General features: G+C 54.2%; 1 protein-coding gene across 17 annotated transcripts in view; it reads right to left on the bottom strand.

The window, feature by feature from the left end:
• Positions 1-18882, bottom strand: part of Speg (striated muscle enriched protein kinase) — a 49769-nt gene that overhangs the window by 1076 nt on the left and 29811 nt on the right. For 13 of the 17 annotated variants that reach the window (XM_040267880.2, XM_078018060.1, XM_078018065.1 and 10 more), the window contains 24 exons: positions 18729-18852; positions 18458-18633; positions 15757-15869; positions 15220-15388; positions 14895-14991; positions 14579-14779; positions 13142-13199; positions 12498-12575; positions 12226-12404; positions 11784-11810; positions 11072-11224; positions 10869-10911; positions 9807-9875; positions 7599-9570; positions 7171-7302; positions 4308-4424; positions 3968-4135; positions 3741-3863; positions 3400-3567; positions 2678-3275; positions 1918-2157; positions 1609-1832; positions 689-764; positions 310-459 (listed from right to left, as the gene is read on the bottom strand). In XM_040267880.2, coding sequence (XP_040123814.2) covers positions 310-459; positions 689-764; positions 1609-1832; positions 1918-2157; positions 2678-3275; positions 3400-3567; positions 3741-3863; positions 3968-4135; positions 4308-4424; positions 7171-7302; positions 7599-9570; positions 9807-9875; positions 10869-10911; positions 11072-11224; positions 11784-11810; positions 12226-12404; positions 12498-12575; positions 13142-13199; positions 14579-14779; positions 14895-14991; positions 15220-15388; positions 15757-15869; positions 18458-18633; positions 18729-18852 — 5455 coding nt within the window. Of the gene's footprint in view, positions 1-309; positions 460-688; positions 765-1608; positions 1833-1917; positions 2158-2677; positions 3276-3399; positions 3568-3740; positions 3864-3967; positions 4136-4307; positions 4425-7170; positions 7303-7598; positions 9571-9806; positions 9876-10868; positions 10912-11071; positions 11225-11783; positions 11915-12225; positions 12405-12497; positions 12576-13141; positions 13200-14578; positions 14780-14894; positions 14992-15219; positions 15389-15756; positions 15870-18457; positions 18634-18728; positions 18853-18882 lie in introns of those variants that run through there. The other 4 variants (XM_078018059.1, XM_040267886.2, XM_040267887.2 and 1 more) reach the window with 4 other exon arrangements.

Here is an 18882-nt window from a genome sequence, read left to right as displayed (position 1 = left end):
ACTCCCGATGTCCTTGGGCTCTGTCCTCCCCCGATCCATATGTCAATCCTGATTCCACCACCATGTGTGTGATACTGGACAACCCCAGGGCTCAGTTTCCCAGTGTCTGGAATGAGGCTTGTGATTCTGTCTCTCAAAGGGCTGTTAGGGACTTTAAATGGAGAATAATGCGACTTCCCAGAAGCAGAAACAGGAATATACTGTTAAGGCAGGGAAGTAGTTGGGGATCTTTGGCCAGGTGGGACCAGGGCAGTCTGTAGCCAGGGGCAGGTAAGGCAGAAGGGGTTGGCAGGTAGGGGGCCCACTTACCAGGGATGTACTGAGAGAACCTTTCGCAAGAAGAGGGTGGCACTCTGGGATGTGTTGGGGTATAGCTGGAAGGCATCAAAACGGCCCCCCACAATCCGAGCCTCTGTTTCTTTGGGGTCTGGCTCATAGAATGGAGAGTGTCCACTGAGCCTGTTTTAGAAGACAGATAAGTTGAAATAGCCCCAAATCTGCCACTCATTGCTTTTCTACCTTAGTGGACTGAGGGTCAACTCCCAGGCCTGGGGGACATTCATGTGGGGATGCTGGGGGGCACAGTACCAACCTGTACCTAGGGATGTGCTAGGGAGGCAAGACAGGAAGGAGAATGTGTAGGCAGAAAGAGAGTAGAAGTGGCTGGAGCAGGGCCCAGGGAACTTACATGATGTAGGTGAGCACACCTGCTCCCCAGATATCTGTGGCAGAGCCAATGGGTTCTCCCTTCACCATCTCAGGAGCTAGAGGAGACAGAGGCCAAGCTGACCCAGCTTCCCAGTGACAGGGGAGAAGGAAGAGGCAGGGAGGTTCTTGGGGGTTTGAGGAGCAGGATAATGCTCAAGTCACCAGACTATGGGGACAATCACAACAGTAGGCCTTAGATATTAGCAGATAGGACAGAAGCAGGAGTGGTTCCCAGGAGAGATATGGGCCATCTGAGGAAATAGCCTGGACACTGAATGATGGAGGTCCCCAGAACTCTAGAGGAGTGGAGAAGCAGGGTCATTTAGCTCCCCTGGATCAGCTCCGAGGTAGGACTCCCATTTAAAAAGAGAGTAGCCAACATCAAGATTAAAAGCCTTTGAAACCAACCTGGCTGGCTTTAATCCCAGGCCTGCCCCTCTTAGCTATGGGACTCTGGGTGATTTATTAAACCCTCATTGTCTGGTCTGTAAAGTGGGGCTTGTAGAATAGCTCTAAGGAATAGAGATAATAAACCTCAAACATTTAGGAGCTAGCTGAATGGCAGCTGGTTTTCCTTATTTATATAAATAATAATAGATTCTCCTGTCTTTCCAGTCTTAGCAAATCTCACTTCTACCATTTATAACTGATTGGACCAACACTTAAGTTCAGTGTGTTTCTGTTTCCTCATCTGTAAATAGTAGGTAATATTTTGCCAAACTCCAGGGCCATTGTGAAAATAATTTTTAAAAATTCATGTTCAGAACTTAGTTCATTGCTTGCATACAGTAAGCACACAATCAATGGTAGATACGTATGTGAAGTGGGGTGAGCCCTGGAGGCTGCACCTTTGGCAGTACCCAATCCCCCCCACCCCCGGCTGGCAGCTGGTCCCCTCACCCATGAACTCCAGCGTGCCCGTGCGGTGGCCAAGGGGTCGCAGGGCCTGGGGGTTATAGGGTTGGGCGCTGCCAAAGTCCACAATCTTGAGGGTGTTGTCAGGGGCCAGCAGCAGATTGTCCGGCTTGATGTCCAGGTGTAACACGTGGCGGCCATGGAGATAGTCCAGACCTTGTAGCAGCTGCACCACATAGGTGGCCACGTCATCTTCAGAATACCGGAACCTGGGGGTGGCAAAGGCCAAGTGGGAGATCTCCCAGCCCGGCCTCCCCTGCTTTTGCTCCCTGCTGCCCCAGAAGGTCTGGCTACCTGTCACTGAGCCCACAGAGGAGTTCCCGGTTGCCGCAGCTCTCAGCAATGAGCACAAGGTACCGAGGGGTGATGTAGGCCTCATGCAGGGACATAAGCCGCTCGTGGTGCAGTGTCCGGAGCACTTCGTATTCCTGCAGGACTTGCCGTTTGCCCTCTGCTGCATATGGCACAATCTTGGCCACAAATGTACGGCCTGTGGCATTCTCCCGGCATGCTCGCACGACACCAAAGCGGCCCCTGTGTGAGTAGGGGGACACCACAGGTTCAGGGGTATATTCCTTGTGAGGACTAAGGGGACAAGAATGCAGTGGGTTCCCCTGTGGGCTCTAGAGCTCAATCCTGGGAACATCCACCTCTGCACTCCTGGCTCTCTACCCTGGGCAGCTCTCACATGCTCTCCAACCTCAGCTCTCCTCCCACCTGTGGGATGGGTGATGACAGTAGGATAGTGCCTCCTCTAGAGTGGTGAGGATTGACAGCATGTGGCTATCAAGCTCAGGATGGCACCTGGCACATCTGAACTCACAACTTATTTTGTGTTTTGCCTGTGGGATTGAGCCCATGCCTTGCACATGCTGGGCAAGTGCTCTGCAACTGAGTCACATCTCCAGCCCTGAACTCAACAGTTCCAAGGACCTGCATCTCAGCACCTTTCCCCAAGGCTGGCCAGGACAGTCTGCTGGGTTCTCCCCGGCTGTGTTCCCTACATCCAACTCTCTCCCCGTTCTTCCTCCTTCCCTTCCCTCGTCCTACTTGCCTGGCTTTTTCTTCCAGGAAGGTGTAGGGTTTCTGAGGGAGGCCCTGTCTCAGAGTAGTGCCCTCTGGTGTGGGGGACCTGGGGGGGCCGCCCCCAGGGGAGCTGACCACCTCTTTGCCTGGGCTGAGGCTCCGCACAGTCACCTTGGTGAGCTCAGGAGGGGGCTCAGGGGCTGGGGGCTCGGGGGCTGGGGGTGCAGACACAAAGGAAGTCACCATATACAGGGGAGTGGAGGAAGACGCTGGTTTAACTGCTTGAGGGGTGGAGGTTGGAGTCCCTGTCCCAGTGTCAGGAACAAAAGACTTGGGCTCACTTAGGGTGACCTGGGCACTGGGTAGGGTGGGCTCTGGTTGCTGAGTGGCCTGCAGGCCCCTGTGCTTTCGTGGGGGGGTTTGGGGTGGTGGACCCACAGCCTTGAGTGATGACCAGGCCTGGCTGGGGGGCGTGAGAGGGGCTGAGGGGCTGAAAGAGGCTGACTGGGGGGCTGGGGGAGCTGGGGTCAGGGTCAGTGAGGTAGGAGAGTCAGGAGGCTGGGCCCTGGCTGGCCCTGAGGTAACAGGGGCATCTTGGTGAGCAGCAGATGGTCGAGCTGAAGAATCTAAGAAGAAACAAAGAAAATCATCACCATGTGACCTGGGGGCAAAGCCACCATGCTCCAAGCCGGGGAAGACCCAGGACTCAGGCTCCCCTTCTTTCTCCTGTCACCCCCTCCAGCCACTGACCTTGAGTGCCCCTGACGAGGACCTTCTCAGAAGGGTTGCTGAAGGGCCCCTGTCCAGCACGGTTGGCACAGGCCACGCGGAACCTCACAGTTACACCAATGGGCAGATGTGTCACGTTGTAGTAACAATCAGGGATGCCTGAGCTCACGGGGTGCCAGGTAGACTCCCCTGTGGGCAGCATAAGGGTGGGTATAAGGCCACAGAAGGGGAGGCCCAAGCTCCCAATACTGTCTAAGAACATGGGAAGGGACCTCTGTGTAAGCAGGACACTTGCCTTCCCAGACTCCCCTTACTTGCCACCTGCCACCTTCCTCCCCTCACCATCCTGCCCTGTTCCTCACCATCCACCCGCCGCTCCAGTGTGTACGTGCAAGGAGCCCGGCTGTCTCCCGGCTTCCACAGCACCAGTGCCGTGTCCTGATAGGTCTGGGGCACCTCCGGAGGAGCTAGTTTTCCTGGGACACCTGGTAAAAGGGAGAGAGGCTCAGTGATACCCCAGCTAAGGGCCTATTAAGCCCCACCCCACTGTCCCCATCACTTCCCCACTGGGGCCCTGCCCCAGACTCACGGGCCACAGCCACAGTACAGGAGCTGGTGATGCTGCCTAGGACATTGGTGGCTGAGCACTCATACAGCCCGGCATGTCGCTTGCCCACCCGGGGGATGCTCAGCAGCTGCCTTCCATCTTTGCAGGACACAATGACCACCGAAGGCTCTGACTGAAGGGACTGCTTGTCTAGGGCAGGGAGGAGCAGAAGGGGCTGCTGAGTGAGGCAGCACATGTAGAGACCCCTCTCCCGTGCCCATGCCTCTGCCCCAGCCTCCCCTGAACCATGGTCACCCCAAGGCCTGGCCTCTCCCATCTCCTGCATTTGAGTTTGTGGCAGCAATCCCCATAATCTCCTTACCTTTCATCCAGGAGATTCGGGGAGCAGGACAGGCAGCTGGCAGGCAGAGCAGGGTGGCTGCCTCCCCCTCCAGCAGCACCTGGTCCTTGAGTTTGATGTGGAAGACTGGGGGGAAGTCTAAAGGGAGAGCAAAGACAGCCAGTGTATGCAAGCCCTGGGCCACTTTCTGAGGGAGGGGTGTGTGTGTGTGTGTGTGTGAGCCCTGAAGCGCTGCTGCATGGAGCAGAGTGCAAGGCTGTCTCTTCCCACCCAGATGTAGGAAGGGGAACTCACTCCATGCCTGAGAATTTTCTCTGGGGTGAGCATCACTTTCCCCAGGCCCTCAGCATGTGCAGACTACCTTTTCCTTACAATGGTTATTGAAGATGCATGGGACATACCTTGTATTTGCAAATCACTTAGGGCAGGGTCTGGAGCTAAGTGCTCTATAAGCATTTGTCAGATAAAATAAAAACAAATAGTGAAAAATGTTAACAGTTCAGATTCTGCACTGCCCACTCCTGGGCACCACAGGTAAGTGAGAAGGGAAGGGAAAGTAGGTGGTGATCTGAGACTGAACATAGATTCTCCCATCAGAATGTAGTCTCAAAAGACTTGAACTCAACATATCATGAGCAGCCCCTGGAAGTATGCCAGCCTTCTTGTCCCTGTAGTGTCAGACTCCTAGACCTTCCACTTCCTCCTTTAGGTCAACTAAGCAAGAAGAACTTTTGAAATGGCAAGAGACAGTATCCTAGCCAGGCATGGTGGTGTAAGCCTGTAAAGATCACAAGTTTGAAGCCAGCCTAGGCAACTTAGACTCTGTCTCAAAAAATAACAAGTGCTGGGGATGCTCAGTGCTAGAGCGCCCCTGGGTTCAATCCCCAGTACTTCCACCACCACCAACATACACACACAGGAGTATCTATTTGTCTTTGGGTAAGTCATATACTCTCTCAGAAGCTCCATTTCTTATCTGCAAAACGAGGAAAATAATAATAATACCAAGCTCAGAGGGTTGTTGTGAGAATTAAGAGAGTCATATAAAGTGCTTAGTATGTGTCTGGCATGAAACAAGTACTCACATAATAAACTCACAGTTTATTATGGTGTTCTCTTGGTAATATGTCTAGCAGAAGAGCCAGAAGCAGAACCCAGAAAACAGGCTGTTTCAGCAAAACAGAGAAGTTGCTTTACCATGGACTGGTGACCTTTCCTATTGCTTTACCGTGAACTGGTGACTTTGCCCATGATCCTGGGGTAAGGATCTTTGCTCCAGTGTAGTTGGCCTGTGACTACTTAGTGCCATGAGAAGCTAGGTTTGTGATCCTTAGAATTTCCCTTTAGAAAACCCCCAAATCTTGTTCTGGCCACAGGGGATGAGGGGATTTTTATCACCTGTGCACAGAGACCCATGGGAGCCCCGGCTCCTGCCAGTCTGAAGAAGCAGGAGGGAGTGTGAGTGGGGATGAACAGGCAGGAGAGGAATACTTAGCGGGAGTGGATGGCCAGGATAACAGCCTACACTCCCCCGACTGCCTGTACCCATTGTTCCCCTCTGAGGCTCCAATGTAATGTGAACATATTTTCATTAACAGCTGCCTCCAGACCAAGTGGGCAGGAAGAGAGGTGAAAGGTGACCTGAGCCAGTGATGCCAGCCCTACCACCATTCCTCCAGGGCCAGCCCTGGTTGGTGAAGTGGACACAGGACAGGCTTTTTCCTACTGGGAGAGGATGAGGTCAGGGGACACTGCTGGGCAGGGAATCAGCTGCACAAGCAAAATGGAGAGGGAGGGAGGCCCCAGGTGGGAAGGGATCAGCTGTCCCCAGTCCTCTCTGCTGGATGTTTTCCTTCTTTCCCCCTCCTGTTCCACCCTCCCCCAACCAACTGGCCTCCCTCCCTCCCCTTCACTCAATACTGGCTGGACACAGTCCCCTCAAGCCTAGCTGAGGCCAGGCTAGAGCCATTCTGAGCAGTTCAACCAGAAATTGGGCAAGAATGGAGCTGGTGGCTTAAAAAGATCATGCACAATCTTGTTTGGTGGTTGGCTCCCGTCTTTCCTGCTGGTCTGGAACACTTGGCATCCCAAAGCCTTTGCTTGCAGTCCTTGAGTAAAGGCCCTTTTCCAGGTAGGGTGACCCTAGGTGGAAAAAGCCTCTCTCCCTGCAGCCCCAGTACACTAGGGCAAGAAACAAGCCAGTGCATACCCCAGCCCCCTCCTCCCCAGCAAACAGCCCTGAAGACTGCTTTTCCTCACAGATGTGCCTTCTGTAGAAGGAAGGGGCAAGGAAGGCAGCCAGGTGTTCCAGGCTGTAGAAAAATGGAGAATTGGGGGCACAAGTAAGGCTGGGAAACAAAGTGTTTCTTTGAGTTTACACTCAAGTACACACACTTGAAGGTGGCCATGGGGGCAGTCAGGAGCTCAGGTTCCTTCAAAACCATACCCAGGTACAGAAACCTTCTAGAGTCTCCTATGAGAGAAGAGGCTAAAGAAAAGCCCAAATCCAGTGCCCCGAAGCCACTCTGGGCCCTGGCTGCAGAGGGTCACACAGTTCAATTCTGGCTGCTCCACTTACTAGCTCTGCCACTTGGAAAAGCTACTTAGCATCACATCACTAAGCCTGTTTCCTCACCTGTAAAATAGGATGATGACAATAATTGTTCCTAAACAATGCTGCAGCACTGAATGAGACAGCAGTTGTAAAGTGCTTAATAGGACACTTGGCTTTGCTAATTAATGGCAGCTGTTGCAATGATTATCCTTGTTGTTTTCCTGACTCTAGGCCCCTTCCTTGGCTGCCCAGGCTCCTCACCTCCCACCCAGCTAGGACTGCTCCCTGGGGTGGGGGTAGGGATATGCTCACCCAGCAGGCCTCTCTTACCTGACTCACTGGGCACATACTGGTGACCCAAGTCCTCTTGGATGCTGGCAGAGAGGTTTGGCTGTGATAAGCCCTTGTCCTTCCGCGTCCGTGAGAAGCCCCAGCGGAGCCGGCTTCGGCTTTCCCCTGGAGCTGCATAGACCCAGGCCTGTGAGCATTTGTTTACCCAGCCAGTACCAGCTGGCTCCAGCCTCCCTGCAGCCCTCAGCCCAGAGAAGTAGATCATCTAGCCTCTGCCTTGCTCCGTCCCAGCCTTGGCCTCTCAGCCTCCTTCTTCTCCAGCACTGTCCATTCCACCCTCAGGGCTCCAGCACCTCTGAAGCCTCTTTCTGGGGTGTCCTCAACCTCTCCTCCTAGAGCTTCTTTCCGCATACCCCAACCTCCTTCGCTCTTGGAACCTGCTCGCCCCTAGCCTAGCCCTTCCTCACCTGAGGAGCCCGAGGTGGCGCTGGCCTCAGAGCCCAGGGACTCGGCGGAAGGAGTAGTGGCACCGGCCTGAGAGGCCAGTTGGTTGTGTGGGATGCCAAGGCGTCGCAGACTCTCGCCTTCGGAGGTGGCCCTGCGCAGACGTCCAAACAGCGGCGTGCTGCGGCCCGAGGCGCCCCCGGAGTCCTCGCTGCTGCCGCTGCGCTGTAACCTGCTGGACAGCCGCTCCAGCGTGGAGCTGAGCCTCCTGCGCACCGCCAGGACCGGGGAGCCCCGCGCTGAGCTGCCGCCCTCTGAGCTCTCCCCGTCTCCGCCTCGAGCCTCCCAGGCCGGGTGGCGCTGTGAGGGTGGAGTCCGCCGCAGCTTCTGGGACAGCGACAGTGAGAGCCGGCGGACGAGGCCCGGCTCCCCGACAGCCCTCAGGTCCTGCACGGAGCGCGAGCGTTCTGGCCGTCTCACCAGTTCCAGCGGGGTTCCCGCCGGGCTGGGCCGGTACATGCCATCCTCGTCCTCGGCCCCGCGGAAGGGACCACGCTCCTCTGAACGCGACCGGCTCAGTAGCCGCAGGCCCCGCGACAGGGGCGATTCGCGGCTGCGCTTGAACTTGGCTTCGAACACCGCCTCTGACTCTAGGTTCTCAATGCTGCTGCTAAGGCTGCTGCCTGGCCTGGGGGGTACCGTGGGGACCCTGGCTTTCTCGACTAGCACTGGGGGAGCCCTGGGTGAAGGCAAGCGCTTCTCTGGGACTCCTGGAGGCGGGGAGGCCACCCTGGCGAATACGGCCGCGTGGGGCTTGGGCTCTGACGAGGGCGATGGGGGGCTCTGTAAGGGCTGGGAGTGACCGGCCAGCTGGAGCGACTGCATGATCTGGGCATAGGGCGTGAGGGGCAGCGCTGGGGTTTGCAGAGCCACGGGGAGCTGTGCCGGCCTGGAGGCTCGGCCTGGTTCTGGCGTGGGCTCTGGGGCCTTCTCGGGGGTAGGCAGGGGTGCGGAGGGCTGGGGAGAACCACCTGGCGTGGCAGTAGCGGGTTCCTTAGGTTTGGGGATACTAGGTTTGGGAACGCTGGGACGCGCGGGGCTGGGCGGCTGGGCCTCGCTGAGGGCAGACAAGGAGGGAGACTCCTGTAGCCTGCGGGCCCCAAGTCTGGCTACAGGGATTTCGAGGGGTGCCCCGGCGCGGCGGTGCCGCCCCCGAGGCTCCGCCTCTCCCTGCGAGAAGCTGCTGCTCTTTTGCAGGCCCCGCGTCTCGGGTGGCGGCTGGTGGTGTGGCGCTGCCTCGCTGGAGGCAGCCCGCGCCATTCGGGGGTCGCGGGCACGGCCTCCCAGGCTTTCCAGCAGGGGGCCCCTGAGGCCGCTGACCTTGCCATCCTCCGGACCTCCTCGTAGCAGCCGCTGACGCAGCGCCTGCAGCCTCTGGGCGTACTCGCCCTCGCCCAGGCCTCCCCGGGCCAGGCGGGTGGCTCCCGGGCTGGGGCTCCTGCGCTGCGGCAGCTCCACAGACGCCGCCTTGTGCAGGCCCCGGCCCGGCTCCCGCGGCCCAGCCCGGGGCAGGGCGCTCTCAGCGGAGCTACCCCTGCGGAGCTCTCCCCGCCTGGGACTGGACCCAGCTGGGGGCTCCTGGCCTGGAGAGGGGAGGGCCTGGGGGCTGGGAACCTCCTGGTCCTGAGAGGGAGCCCTTCCCAGCTCTTGCCAATCCATGGGAGTGGCAGCACCAGCCTCTGGGGTTCCCAGGGCCTCATCCTCAGTGGGAATGTCTGTGAGGGACACCCTGGAGCCAGAGAACTCCGGCTGCAGGGGGCGGGGAACAGTGGGCAACTCCTCCAGCTCTTCCTCTTCCGAGTCCGAGGAGGATGAGAGCCCCCCACTGGGGGGTGTTCTTCTGGGCATGGCCACCCACACCCTCTCTGGGGGCGCCCGCAGCAACTCTGGGATGGGGCGCAGCACCAGGTGGCATTTGTAACTGATCTGTGAGCGCTGGAGACAGGGGGCTAGAGTCAGACCTGAGGGGCCCCCAGGCAGGATTGCCACCCCTCAGGCCCACCTCAGCCCTGGAGAAGGAGGCCTAGGCAGGCAGAGGGGCGGGGGCATAAGGAAAGCCAGAATTGAGACCACACACACAGAGGAGCAGGAGGTGAGGGCACACAGGGAAAACAGACCAGATGAGAGAAAATTAGATGGTGAAGGAACAGAGGAAGGGCTGAGCCACTCACCTGCCACCTCCGACGTGACAGGAAGAGCTTCAGGTGATCTGTGCTCACCTCGGCTCCCTTTGCCTGTGTCTGCAAACCCAGGAAAGAGGACCTGAGGGTCAGCTCTCTATTAACCTAGACCCTCAAGGTTTGGCAATGGAGAGACAAAGTCCACTGGGGGTTGAAGGCATGGAACAGCAGCACTGAATCTGGGCTCCTGGGGGTCCTCTTTCCCTTTGATCAATCAGGACAACTACCATAGTCAGGGTGCACACTTGTGGACAAACTCCCTGAATCTAAGGGGACAGGTAGAAATCGGGTGGCTCCCAGGAATGGCTTCTAAGCTGACACTGGGGGCTCAAGGTCCTCTCCTGTACACTGGCTGTCTGGGAAGGCTGTGATCTTAGCCCCTGGCTGGCCCCTAGTTGCCCTTCTGTCTCCATGTAACGCCACATTCCAGGCATCAGGAGCTGGGGTCTGGACAAAGACAGAGGCTTCCCTGAGCCACCCTCACCCACATGGCTCTTGTTTCTGATCTGAGGAGGCTCTTACCTCAAGGACTGCTAGCAGAATGACCGAAGTCTCCTGCACTCAATGGAGTTTATTCAAGTGTTCTTTCTGGACTCAGTTGCTATACCCACACCTCTGTGCCTAGCACTGTGCTCTGGGGTGCTGGGGTTTGAAGATGAATGAGAACCCTGTCCTCACGGAGATCATAAGAGGCCGAGTCTACAGGCCACCCACCCACCACACTGTGAGGACCAGTACAGGACAGTGGTGGACATACAGAAATGACGAAGATGAGGGCTGATCTCTAGCATCAGACAGAACCCTGAAGAGGACTCCTGGAGTGGAGGGATTCAAGACTTAGAGTCCATTATATCCCAACTTGATCACTTAATTGGGGTCCAATTTCCTTATCAACAATGGGAACTATGCCTTTTTTTACTGAGCTATTATGAGGCTAATAGATCATATGTATATAAACTAGAGCATAGTTAGTGCATATAGTAGATGTTCAATAAATTGAGCTATAATGTCTTCTCTCCCTCTCCCACCACCAACTGGCAGGACTAGACTTACTTTGAACCAAGGATGTTCTAGAGTCTCCTCTGCAGTAGGTCTCCTGTAAAGGAATGAGGATTAAGTAGGGATTTTTTTGTTCATTTATTCAGATAGTTAATAAATGTTTGAGAAAACAGGGCCTCTAAGGAGCTGGGGGTTACATATCTAAGGACAGAGGCTTAACAGGAGTAGGCCAGTGGCATGAGGGGTCTTGTACTCACATCTGGTCCTGCACCAGCACTTTGATGAGGAAGCCCCGGGCCTCTCTGCTCAAGCTCAGGAATGTGGTCTCCTCAAAGGCCACATTGTAGTTTCGGATGTTCATCAGTGTTGTCCGATCGTTCTCTCCAACAAACGGGGAGATTCCGGTCAGACTGCAGGTGGAGAGGACTGTTGTGAGAGGAGGGTCCTGGGGCTGAGGCAGAAGTGAAGTAGAATGCGGGGGACCAGGGGCAGGTAGAGGCCCCAGGTTGTGGGGATGGCACAGGCTGGGTGAATCTGAATAAGAAGCCAAAGCTTCGGACTCTTGCCTGTCCTGCTCCTACTACAACCCCTGGAAGAGCAGAGGACAGTCCTGCCTTGGGACCTGGTTACTTGTGCTTTTAGAGGACCAGTTCTGCCCCACCTCCCGTGTGGCCTTTCTATGAGATGAGGCATCTGTGTGAAGGGAGTCCCACCCCTTATAGTCCATGATTTTGACACTCAGACCAGGCAGTTCCCTGCCCAAATGGCACTGAGTTGCACTGGTCCAGTGTGTCCACCTCTTATGGAGGGTGTGATAGTAGACAAGGTCAGACATGCAGACCAGGGCATCCAAGTTCATGCATGTGAGGCCCTTTGAAGTGCAGGAAGATGTGGGAGTAGAGGGGTGGGCTGCGGGCCCTGCAAATGTTAGGGGTGGGAGACCATTAGGAGACTGGAGAGGACTCTTACCAAAGGAAGGCAATGACGCCCACAGGCCTGTGGGAAGAGAGTGGACAGGTGAGAGGATAGCCTGCCTCCTGCTGGAAGTGAGCAGTTCTCTGATACCTCAACTCTGAAATGTCCTCCCAAGGAACACCATGCTGGACAAACGGACACAGTAGTGTCTCCTTCGGGGAGGCCCCTGAACCCAGTAGTTCAAAAGGCTCGTGACAGGGCTGACCTGTCATGAAGCCCAGAGAAGTCTGAGCACCAATGAGAGCATGTCTGTCTCACTGGGGCGGCCCCACCCCCAAGGGAGCCAGGAGCCAAGGACTGCAAGACTCCTACATGGGCAAGAGACCCTGTGAACATGGCCACCAAGCACTGTCAGAGAATGCTCATAATGCTCCTCTTTGCTGGTGAGCTAAGTCCCCAACATGGCCCACCCAGTGGCTGAGAATGCCAGCATTACCAGATGTCAGTGACTCCAGACACAGGGCTCTGGTTGACGATCTCGGGAGCTACGAACTCAGGTGTGCCATACTGGCAGTACTGGGGCTCTCCTGGAGTCAGCTCCTGGGCATTCCCAAAATCACAGATGCGCACCTGCTCTTCGCCGTCTGCACCGTCCCACACCAGCAGGTTCTCAGGCTATGAAACACAAGCAACGTGAGGAAGCTGAGTAAAGTACACACTGCCTTGTGTACTGATCAGAGGCTGCCTGCTCTCCCCTCTCTGCCTCACCTTGACATCGAGGTGCAGCACCTGGCTCTGATGCAGGTAGCATATTCCCTCTAGTACCTGGCGCATGTAGGCCCGGATCTGTGGAAACAGGAAGCCCAGAGTCCTTGGGGGCAGTGTGGGGAGCTATGCTTGATCACCACCAGGCCAGGGGAGTGGCTTTCAGATGGCTCACGGAGGGGGTTGAAACACAAGTTTGGAGTTGCTAAGACCTAGGGTTATCAAGTACAGCTATACAAGTTGGGAAAAGCACAATTATAGGGGACTTTACATTATGAAATATAGAGCTGTGCAGTGTATAGTATGTACAGCCAGACCCTGCAGGATGATGGCAACGAGACCCAGAGTCTAGGTGGGGCTGCTTCTGAGACAGGATCGGGGAATGTGTATGTGAGAAAGACCAAACCAACATTGCTAGGGCTTAGGGTGGGTCTGCTGAGATCAGAGGACAGTACAAGTCCCAAAGAGATGGGGTGTGGTTCCCCCAGGGTGGGGAGTTCTGTTGCCTGCCTATCAATGCTCTCCACCACCACCCTTGGCTTCCTCATGGGCAGAGGTGGCATGTGGGGCACCCCCCTGTTGACTCTCTGAGCTCAGATGGGTGAAGGCTGGTTCCCAACCTGGCCCCTGCCACCCACTGCCCTCACCTCAGACTCACACACGGTGGGTTTCCTGGCCATTCTCTCCAGCAGCTCCTCTGTACAGCTATGTCCTGGATCAAGGAGAACAGTGACCAGTGCAGACTGCCTGGCCCAGCCCCAGAGATCAGCATGGGCCTTAGCTCCGCACAGGCTTCTCCTTCCCCTTAAAGCACATCTGATACCCGTCAGAGTTGTCCTCACCCTTTCCCCATCATGTGGGTGCAAGATGGGACAACTCACTCGCTGGAACACTCACTTATTGCAGGACTTCAGGCAAGTCATTTATCCTCTCTGAGTCGAGGTTCCCTCAGGTATAAAATGGGAATAACACTCTCCCCTGCCCATCTGATGAAGTATTTATCGGGATCAAATCATAGAAGAGTGGGCTGGGTTGTGGCTCAGTGGTGGAGCACTTGCCTAGCACATGAGAGGCACTGAGTTTGAGTCTTAACACCACACAAAAAAGTAAACTAGTAAAATAAAGTTTTAAAAAGTTTTTTTAAAAAAATCACAGAAGAATCTTGTTGACTGTGGAAGGAACTTCTTGATGCTATCTGGTAATGAGCCAGAGGTCTACAACATGGAAAAATTTGTCGTTTTGCTGAGGTTTATGTTTGAACACTGAGGCCTGGGAGACTGGTGAGCAGGTCATGGTCACCCTGAGATAGGAGAGTTGAATCAATCACCCAGCATCCTTAATTCAAAGTGCCTTTGTTTAACTGAAGCTTTCATGAAAGGTAACATCTATTTTTTTTTTAAATGAAAAAAGCCTCCCAAATAAAGCCAAGCATAGCTGCTCATTTGAAGTGGGCTCCTTCAAATGTGCAGATACACTGTGTGTCTTTCCCTGCCCCTACACCCCAGCCCTGGGATTGATAATTTTTAAAAAATATTTTTTAGTTGTCAATGGATCTTTATTTTATATATTTATATCTGGTGCTCAGAATCAAACCAAGTGCCTCACACATGCTAGGCAAGCGCTCTACCACTGAGCCATAACCCCAGCCCCAGACTGAAACAGGCCTTGAGTTTGCAGTACTCTTGCCTCAGCCTCTGGAGTTGCTGGGATTACAGATGTGTGCCACCCAGTTACTATCCTGCATTTTGTGATTAAAAAGCATACGCCATTTGTTAGCTATGTGACCTTGGGCCAGTTATTTAACCTCTTCATACCTGTTTCATCATCCTTCAAAACTGGATAATAAAATCCCATCAGGTAGGTTTACATGAGACTTACATAGGCTGATAATTGCAAAACTCATAAAACACTGCCAGACACATATTAAATGCTATGTAAGACTAAGCTAGACAAAAAAAAAAAAAAAAGACTGGTTTTCACAGAAGCCTCCAGACTTAATCCTCCTAGTTGTCAACAGGTCCACTTTGTAAATGATAATCCAGGCATGGGTACCCTCCACTCCCCTGCAGCCTGTCCCAGGATACAGCTCAGTGACAATGACCAGTCCCCGGCGCCTTTCGAAGGCCTCATGGAAGTAGACGATGCAATCGTGCTGAAGCCGGGCCAGCAGCCGGGCTTCCCGCCGGGCTGATGCCTTGGGCTTTGCCTGGCTGGGGATGAACTTGGCCGCAAACTCCAGGCCAGAGCTGCGTTCCACCACACGCCGCAGGTAGGAGAAGGCACCCCTGGGTGATACAAGGAAGGTAGCAGTCCTCAGCTGCAGCCCTGTCTACCCTTTTCTGGCCCTCGGACCCACCAGCCTCTCCTGGCCCCCTATATTGGTGCTTCCCAGCTCCACACCTGCCAATCTCCTGGTGAATGTCATAAAAGTCACTGAGTCTCCTTCCTCGATGTTCTCCATCCTCCCCGACCCCCTCGACCTCCATAGCTGTCTGAGCTGTGGAAACAGATGTCCTGAGGTTAGGTGAGGAGGGCATGAAAGGGACAAGGGTAGAGACTGGGACCAGTGAGGAAACTGAAGGAGACAGAAGAGGAGCAAGAATATTGGGGCCTAAGGTGGGGAGCTGGGGCTGGGGGATGCGATGGTCAGGAGTGAAGGGCAGGGGCTCACATCATGTTCCTGGAAGTGGGCATCTGGCCCTTCTCCCCAGGAACTACAGCTCACCAGAGTGCACAGCCAACTCTGCTTTGCAGGAGACTTCCCCCGCCAGGTTCCGGGCAGTACAGGTGTAGACGCCCCCATCCTGGGTCCCCGTGCTGAGCACCACCAAGGAACACTCGTTCTCTTCATATACAAAGCTCACATGGTTGCTCTCAGCCAGCAGCACCTCGTCCTGCAGAGGTAGGTGTTACCTCCAGCCAGGGCCTGGCCTCACCTCCACCTGGCACCCAGCTTTATTTCCATACTAGAGACCCAGATTCATCTAGATCTGTGAGCCAGCAGCCCATTCACTAGGTGGCATCTCCATACCAGTGGCCTTGCTCCTCCAGGACCCAGAGTCAGCTTCTCCCTTAGCTTAAAAGACCTGCACCTTTTAGTCAATCACCTGGATCCCACTTCCTCCTTCTAACCACATCTCTGCCCAGACTCCTTGCTCCTAAGGCCTCCAGAACCTCTCAAGCTCCCAGGGGACCCCTTCCCCATCTGCCAGGCTCCGGCAAGCTGGCCTGATCCCTGCTGAGGCCTATATCACCCACTGACCTTGTACCATGTGATGTCTGGCAGAGGTTTCCCCTCAACCACCACAGCAAAGCGAGCAGTTTCTCCAGCCCCAACCTCCACATCCTCCATGATGGACTCAAACCGGGGAGCCTCTGAAACATACAGGAACAGGTGAGTAGAAGGGCGGGATTAGCACGTTCCCCAAAGTCCTGCATTCTCCGTCCTTCTTCTAAACCCTATCAGCAACTGGCTTCTCGGAATGCCAGGCCCTAGCCTCCCAGGCCAACTACCCCTCAGAACACCAAAGTTCCTTGCCTGGACCAAGTGTTCTCCCTATAAATCCAAACATAATGTTCTCCAAATCTCTGAAAAACTGTCACAGGTACAGGCTTCCTTGGTTTGACCTTCAGCGTTCATTTACTAGCTTTGAAATTAGGAGAGTTGTCACACATAAAAGAAATCTGGATTTCCTGTCTCTTGAAAAATCAGGACTGGCCATCCTGAGCCACTTCCCTTCTTGTATTAACCAACAAGCACCGTGCAGCTCAATGCTGCCCCCTGTGGGCGACTGCCCTTCTCACAGTTCCACCAGACTACTGATCAAGGATGACATTGCCTTTTTTTCTGTGGTACTTTCTTTTTCTCTTTATTCTGTGGACTGGGAATTGAGCTAGATGCTAGATAAGCCCTCTATCACTGAGTTACATCCCCGGCCTTTTTTATTTTTTGAGAGAGAGTCTTTCTGAGTGCCTAGGCAGGCCTTGAACTTTTGATTCTCCTGCCTCAGCCTCCTAAAGAGCTGAGTGAGAGACGTTCCCCACCACTCCTGGCAACATTACCTTTATCTTAAAGTTTTTCCATCTGAATCTTTTTTTTTTTTTTAATATTTATTTTTTAGTTCTCGGCGGACACAATATCTTTGTTTGTATGTGGTGTTGAGGATCGAACCCGGGCCGCACGCATACCAGGCGAGCGCACTACCGCTTGAGCCACATCCCCAGCCCCCATCTGAATCTTATTTAAATGTATAGGGGACTTTCTACCATCTGGAAGATGGCAAGATAACCCCCAAATGTAAACCAGACAGTCTAGAAGCTAACTTTCTACTTAGTTCTCCCACAGGTGATTGATTTTATCCTCCACATACATGTGGACCTGCAAAGCCACTTCTAATTCTCATGAATTAAATATATTTTTGTATTAAATACATTTGTGAAGAAGCCTATGATTTCCATGTGCTCTGTCCTAAGCATGTTTGCGGATCTTGGCTTTAAGGAGAGTGGGAGTGATCAGGACCTCAGAGAGGAGCAGGGTGGCCACGTATAGACCCACTTCAGGGACCCACTTGGCTTTATGCAGACAGCAGGGGGCTCTGTTCTAGGAATGTGGGGGACAGACACTGCAATGTAGCTGATGTGGAGGAAGGGGGCTAGTATTCCACTTGCCCTGCCTGGCTGGGGCTGGGCTGGAGCCCAGTGAATGGGGGTGCTAATGCAAGCCCCAGGTCCATTTTAGCCCTGGCTGGGTGGAACAGTCTCCCTCATTCACTGCTCTGGCCAAACTGTGCTGCAGGGCTTTTAGGGCCAGGGTCTCTCTATGCTCCAAACATAGGGCTGTGTCTGGGAAGGAAGATGAGTCTTGCAGATGGCACTGTTGGGGAACAAAGCAGTGACTGAGTAGGAAGTGCTGGGGATCATGGCTGGGCAAAGGGCAAGACTTTCCAAAGGGGGCCCCCAGGAATCTGTGGCCCACCCCATCTACCCTCTTCACCTCCAAGTCAGGAGGGTTCCCATCTCTTCTTCTCACCCCTTACTGCTTTCCCTCCTTTCTAGGAATCTGGTCCCCAGGTGAGCGGGGAAGCAAGCTATGAAGGTCAAAGCACCAGAAAGTTTCAAGTGAATGTCCATGATTGTTTTAAAGCACTGGAAAATGGCCATTTGCCCAGATCTCCTGTGCTAACTAACATGTCACTTTCTTTGCTTTTGGCTGGAATTATATCACTCGGCAGGTAGCACTGTTCAGCTCATGTGGATCTGAAGTTCTGAGTGGCAGTTACAGATGTCTGGAGTTAATTAACAACCGGAAAACAAAACAATTACTACTTAAGCATGCTACGGCTTAAGAGGCTACATCCTTAAAGGAGAAATTATAAAAAGGAGACTTGCTGTGAAGGTTGGGAGGCCCGGTCAAAGGGGGTTGTACAAAAAGGCAGCCAAGAGCCTCAGAGATGGGAGTTGGGCGATAAGCTGCGCTCAGGGGCTTTTGCTTGTTTTTATTAACTCAGTCTTCCCACTCTTGTTATAGCTGAGATCTCTTTCCTGTTGGGCTTAGCATAAGAGCCAGGGCTTTGGAGTCTGACATCCACACTTGAACCCAGCTCCTGTATTTATTTATTTAACCTGGCTCCTTGGGCCAGGTTAGTTAGCACACTTTTGAGCCTCAGTTTCCTCACCTATGAAATGGGGATAATAACCAACCCCATTGCACGAGCTTGTTATAGGTATTAAATGAAGTGATCTATGTAAAACACTCATCACTGATCCTGGCACATACTAGGTGCCCAATCAATATTTTATTAGTATTATCACTGCTATTATTACTAGTACTGGTATTATTACTGCCATTAGATGTACAAGCCTGAGAGGGAGGACATGGGATGTGATCCCCAGAGGCAGGTGGGTGTGTACACCAGAAGTGTGCTTCAGAGGAAGGAATGGGAAGAATGCCTACTGTCACCCACCTGCCAGCTCCAGTGTGACCGAGCAGGCCTGTGTGCCATGGCGGTTGCGGGCAGTACAGGTGAGTGACCCCACGTCCCGGCGGCTCACCCGACAGATCCGAAGAGAGTACTGGTCATCATCCGGCTGGCTCAGCTCATACACACCTGTCCGTGCCTCCAGGAGGGCCCCTCGGCAGCTAAGGGACACAAGACAGGACAGGAGGTCCTCCTAGGCCAAGCTGGGGCTGGACTATTACATACGGGGAATGGGTCAGCAGGTAGGGAGTCCTACCTCCTCCAGACGACCTGGGCCTCCACATGGTTGAAGGTGATGGTGACATGGGCAGGCTGTCCCTCTACCACATACACGATGTCTGGTTTGTCCAGCACAGCAGGGGCCTCCTCCAGGGGTGGGCCTGGGAGAAGGGGAACACAGGCTCCATACG

The sequence above is a fragment of the Ictidomys tridecemlineatus genome, chromosome 7 (genome assembly GCF_052094955.1).
Source record: "Ictidomys tridecemlineatus isolate mIctTri1 chromosome 7, mIctTri1.hap1, whole genome shotgun sequence".
NCBI classification, from domain to species: Eukaryota; Metazoa; Chordata; class Mammalia; order Rodentia; family Sciuridae; genus Ictidomys; species Ictidomys tridecemlineatus.
The sequence above is the reverse complement of the archived record's forward strand: the minus strand, read 5'-3'. Positions and strand labels throughout refer to the sequence as shown.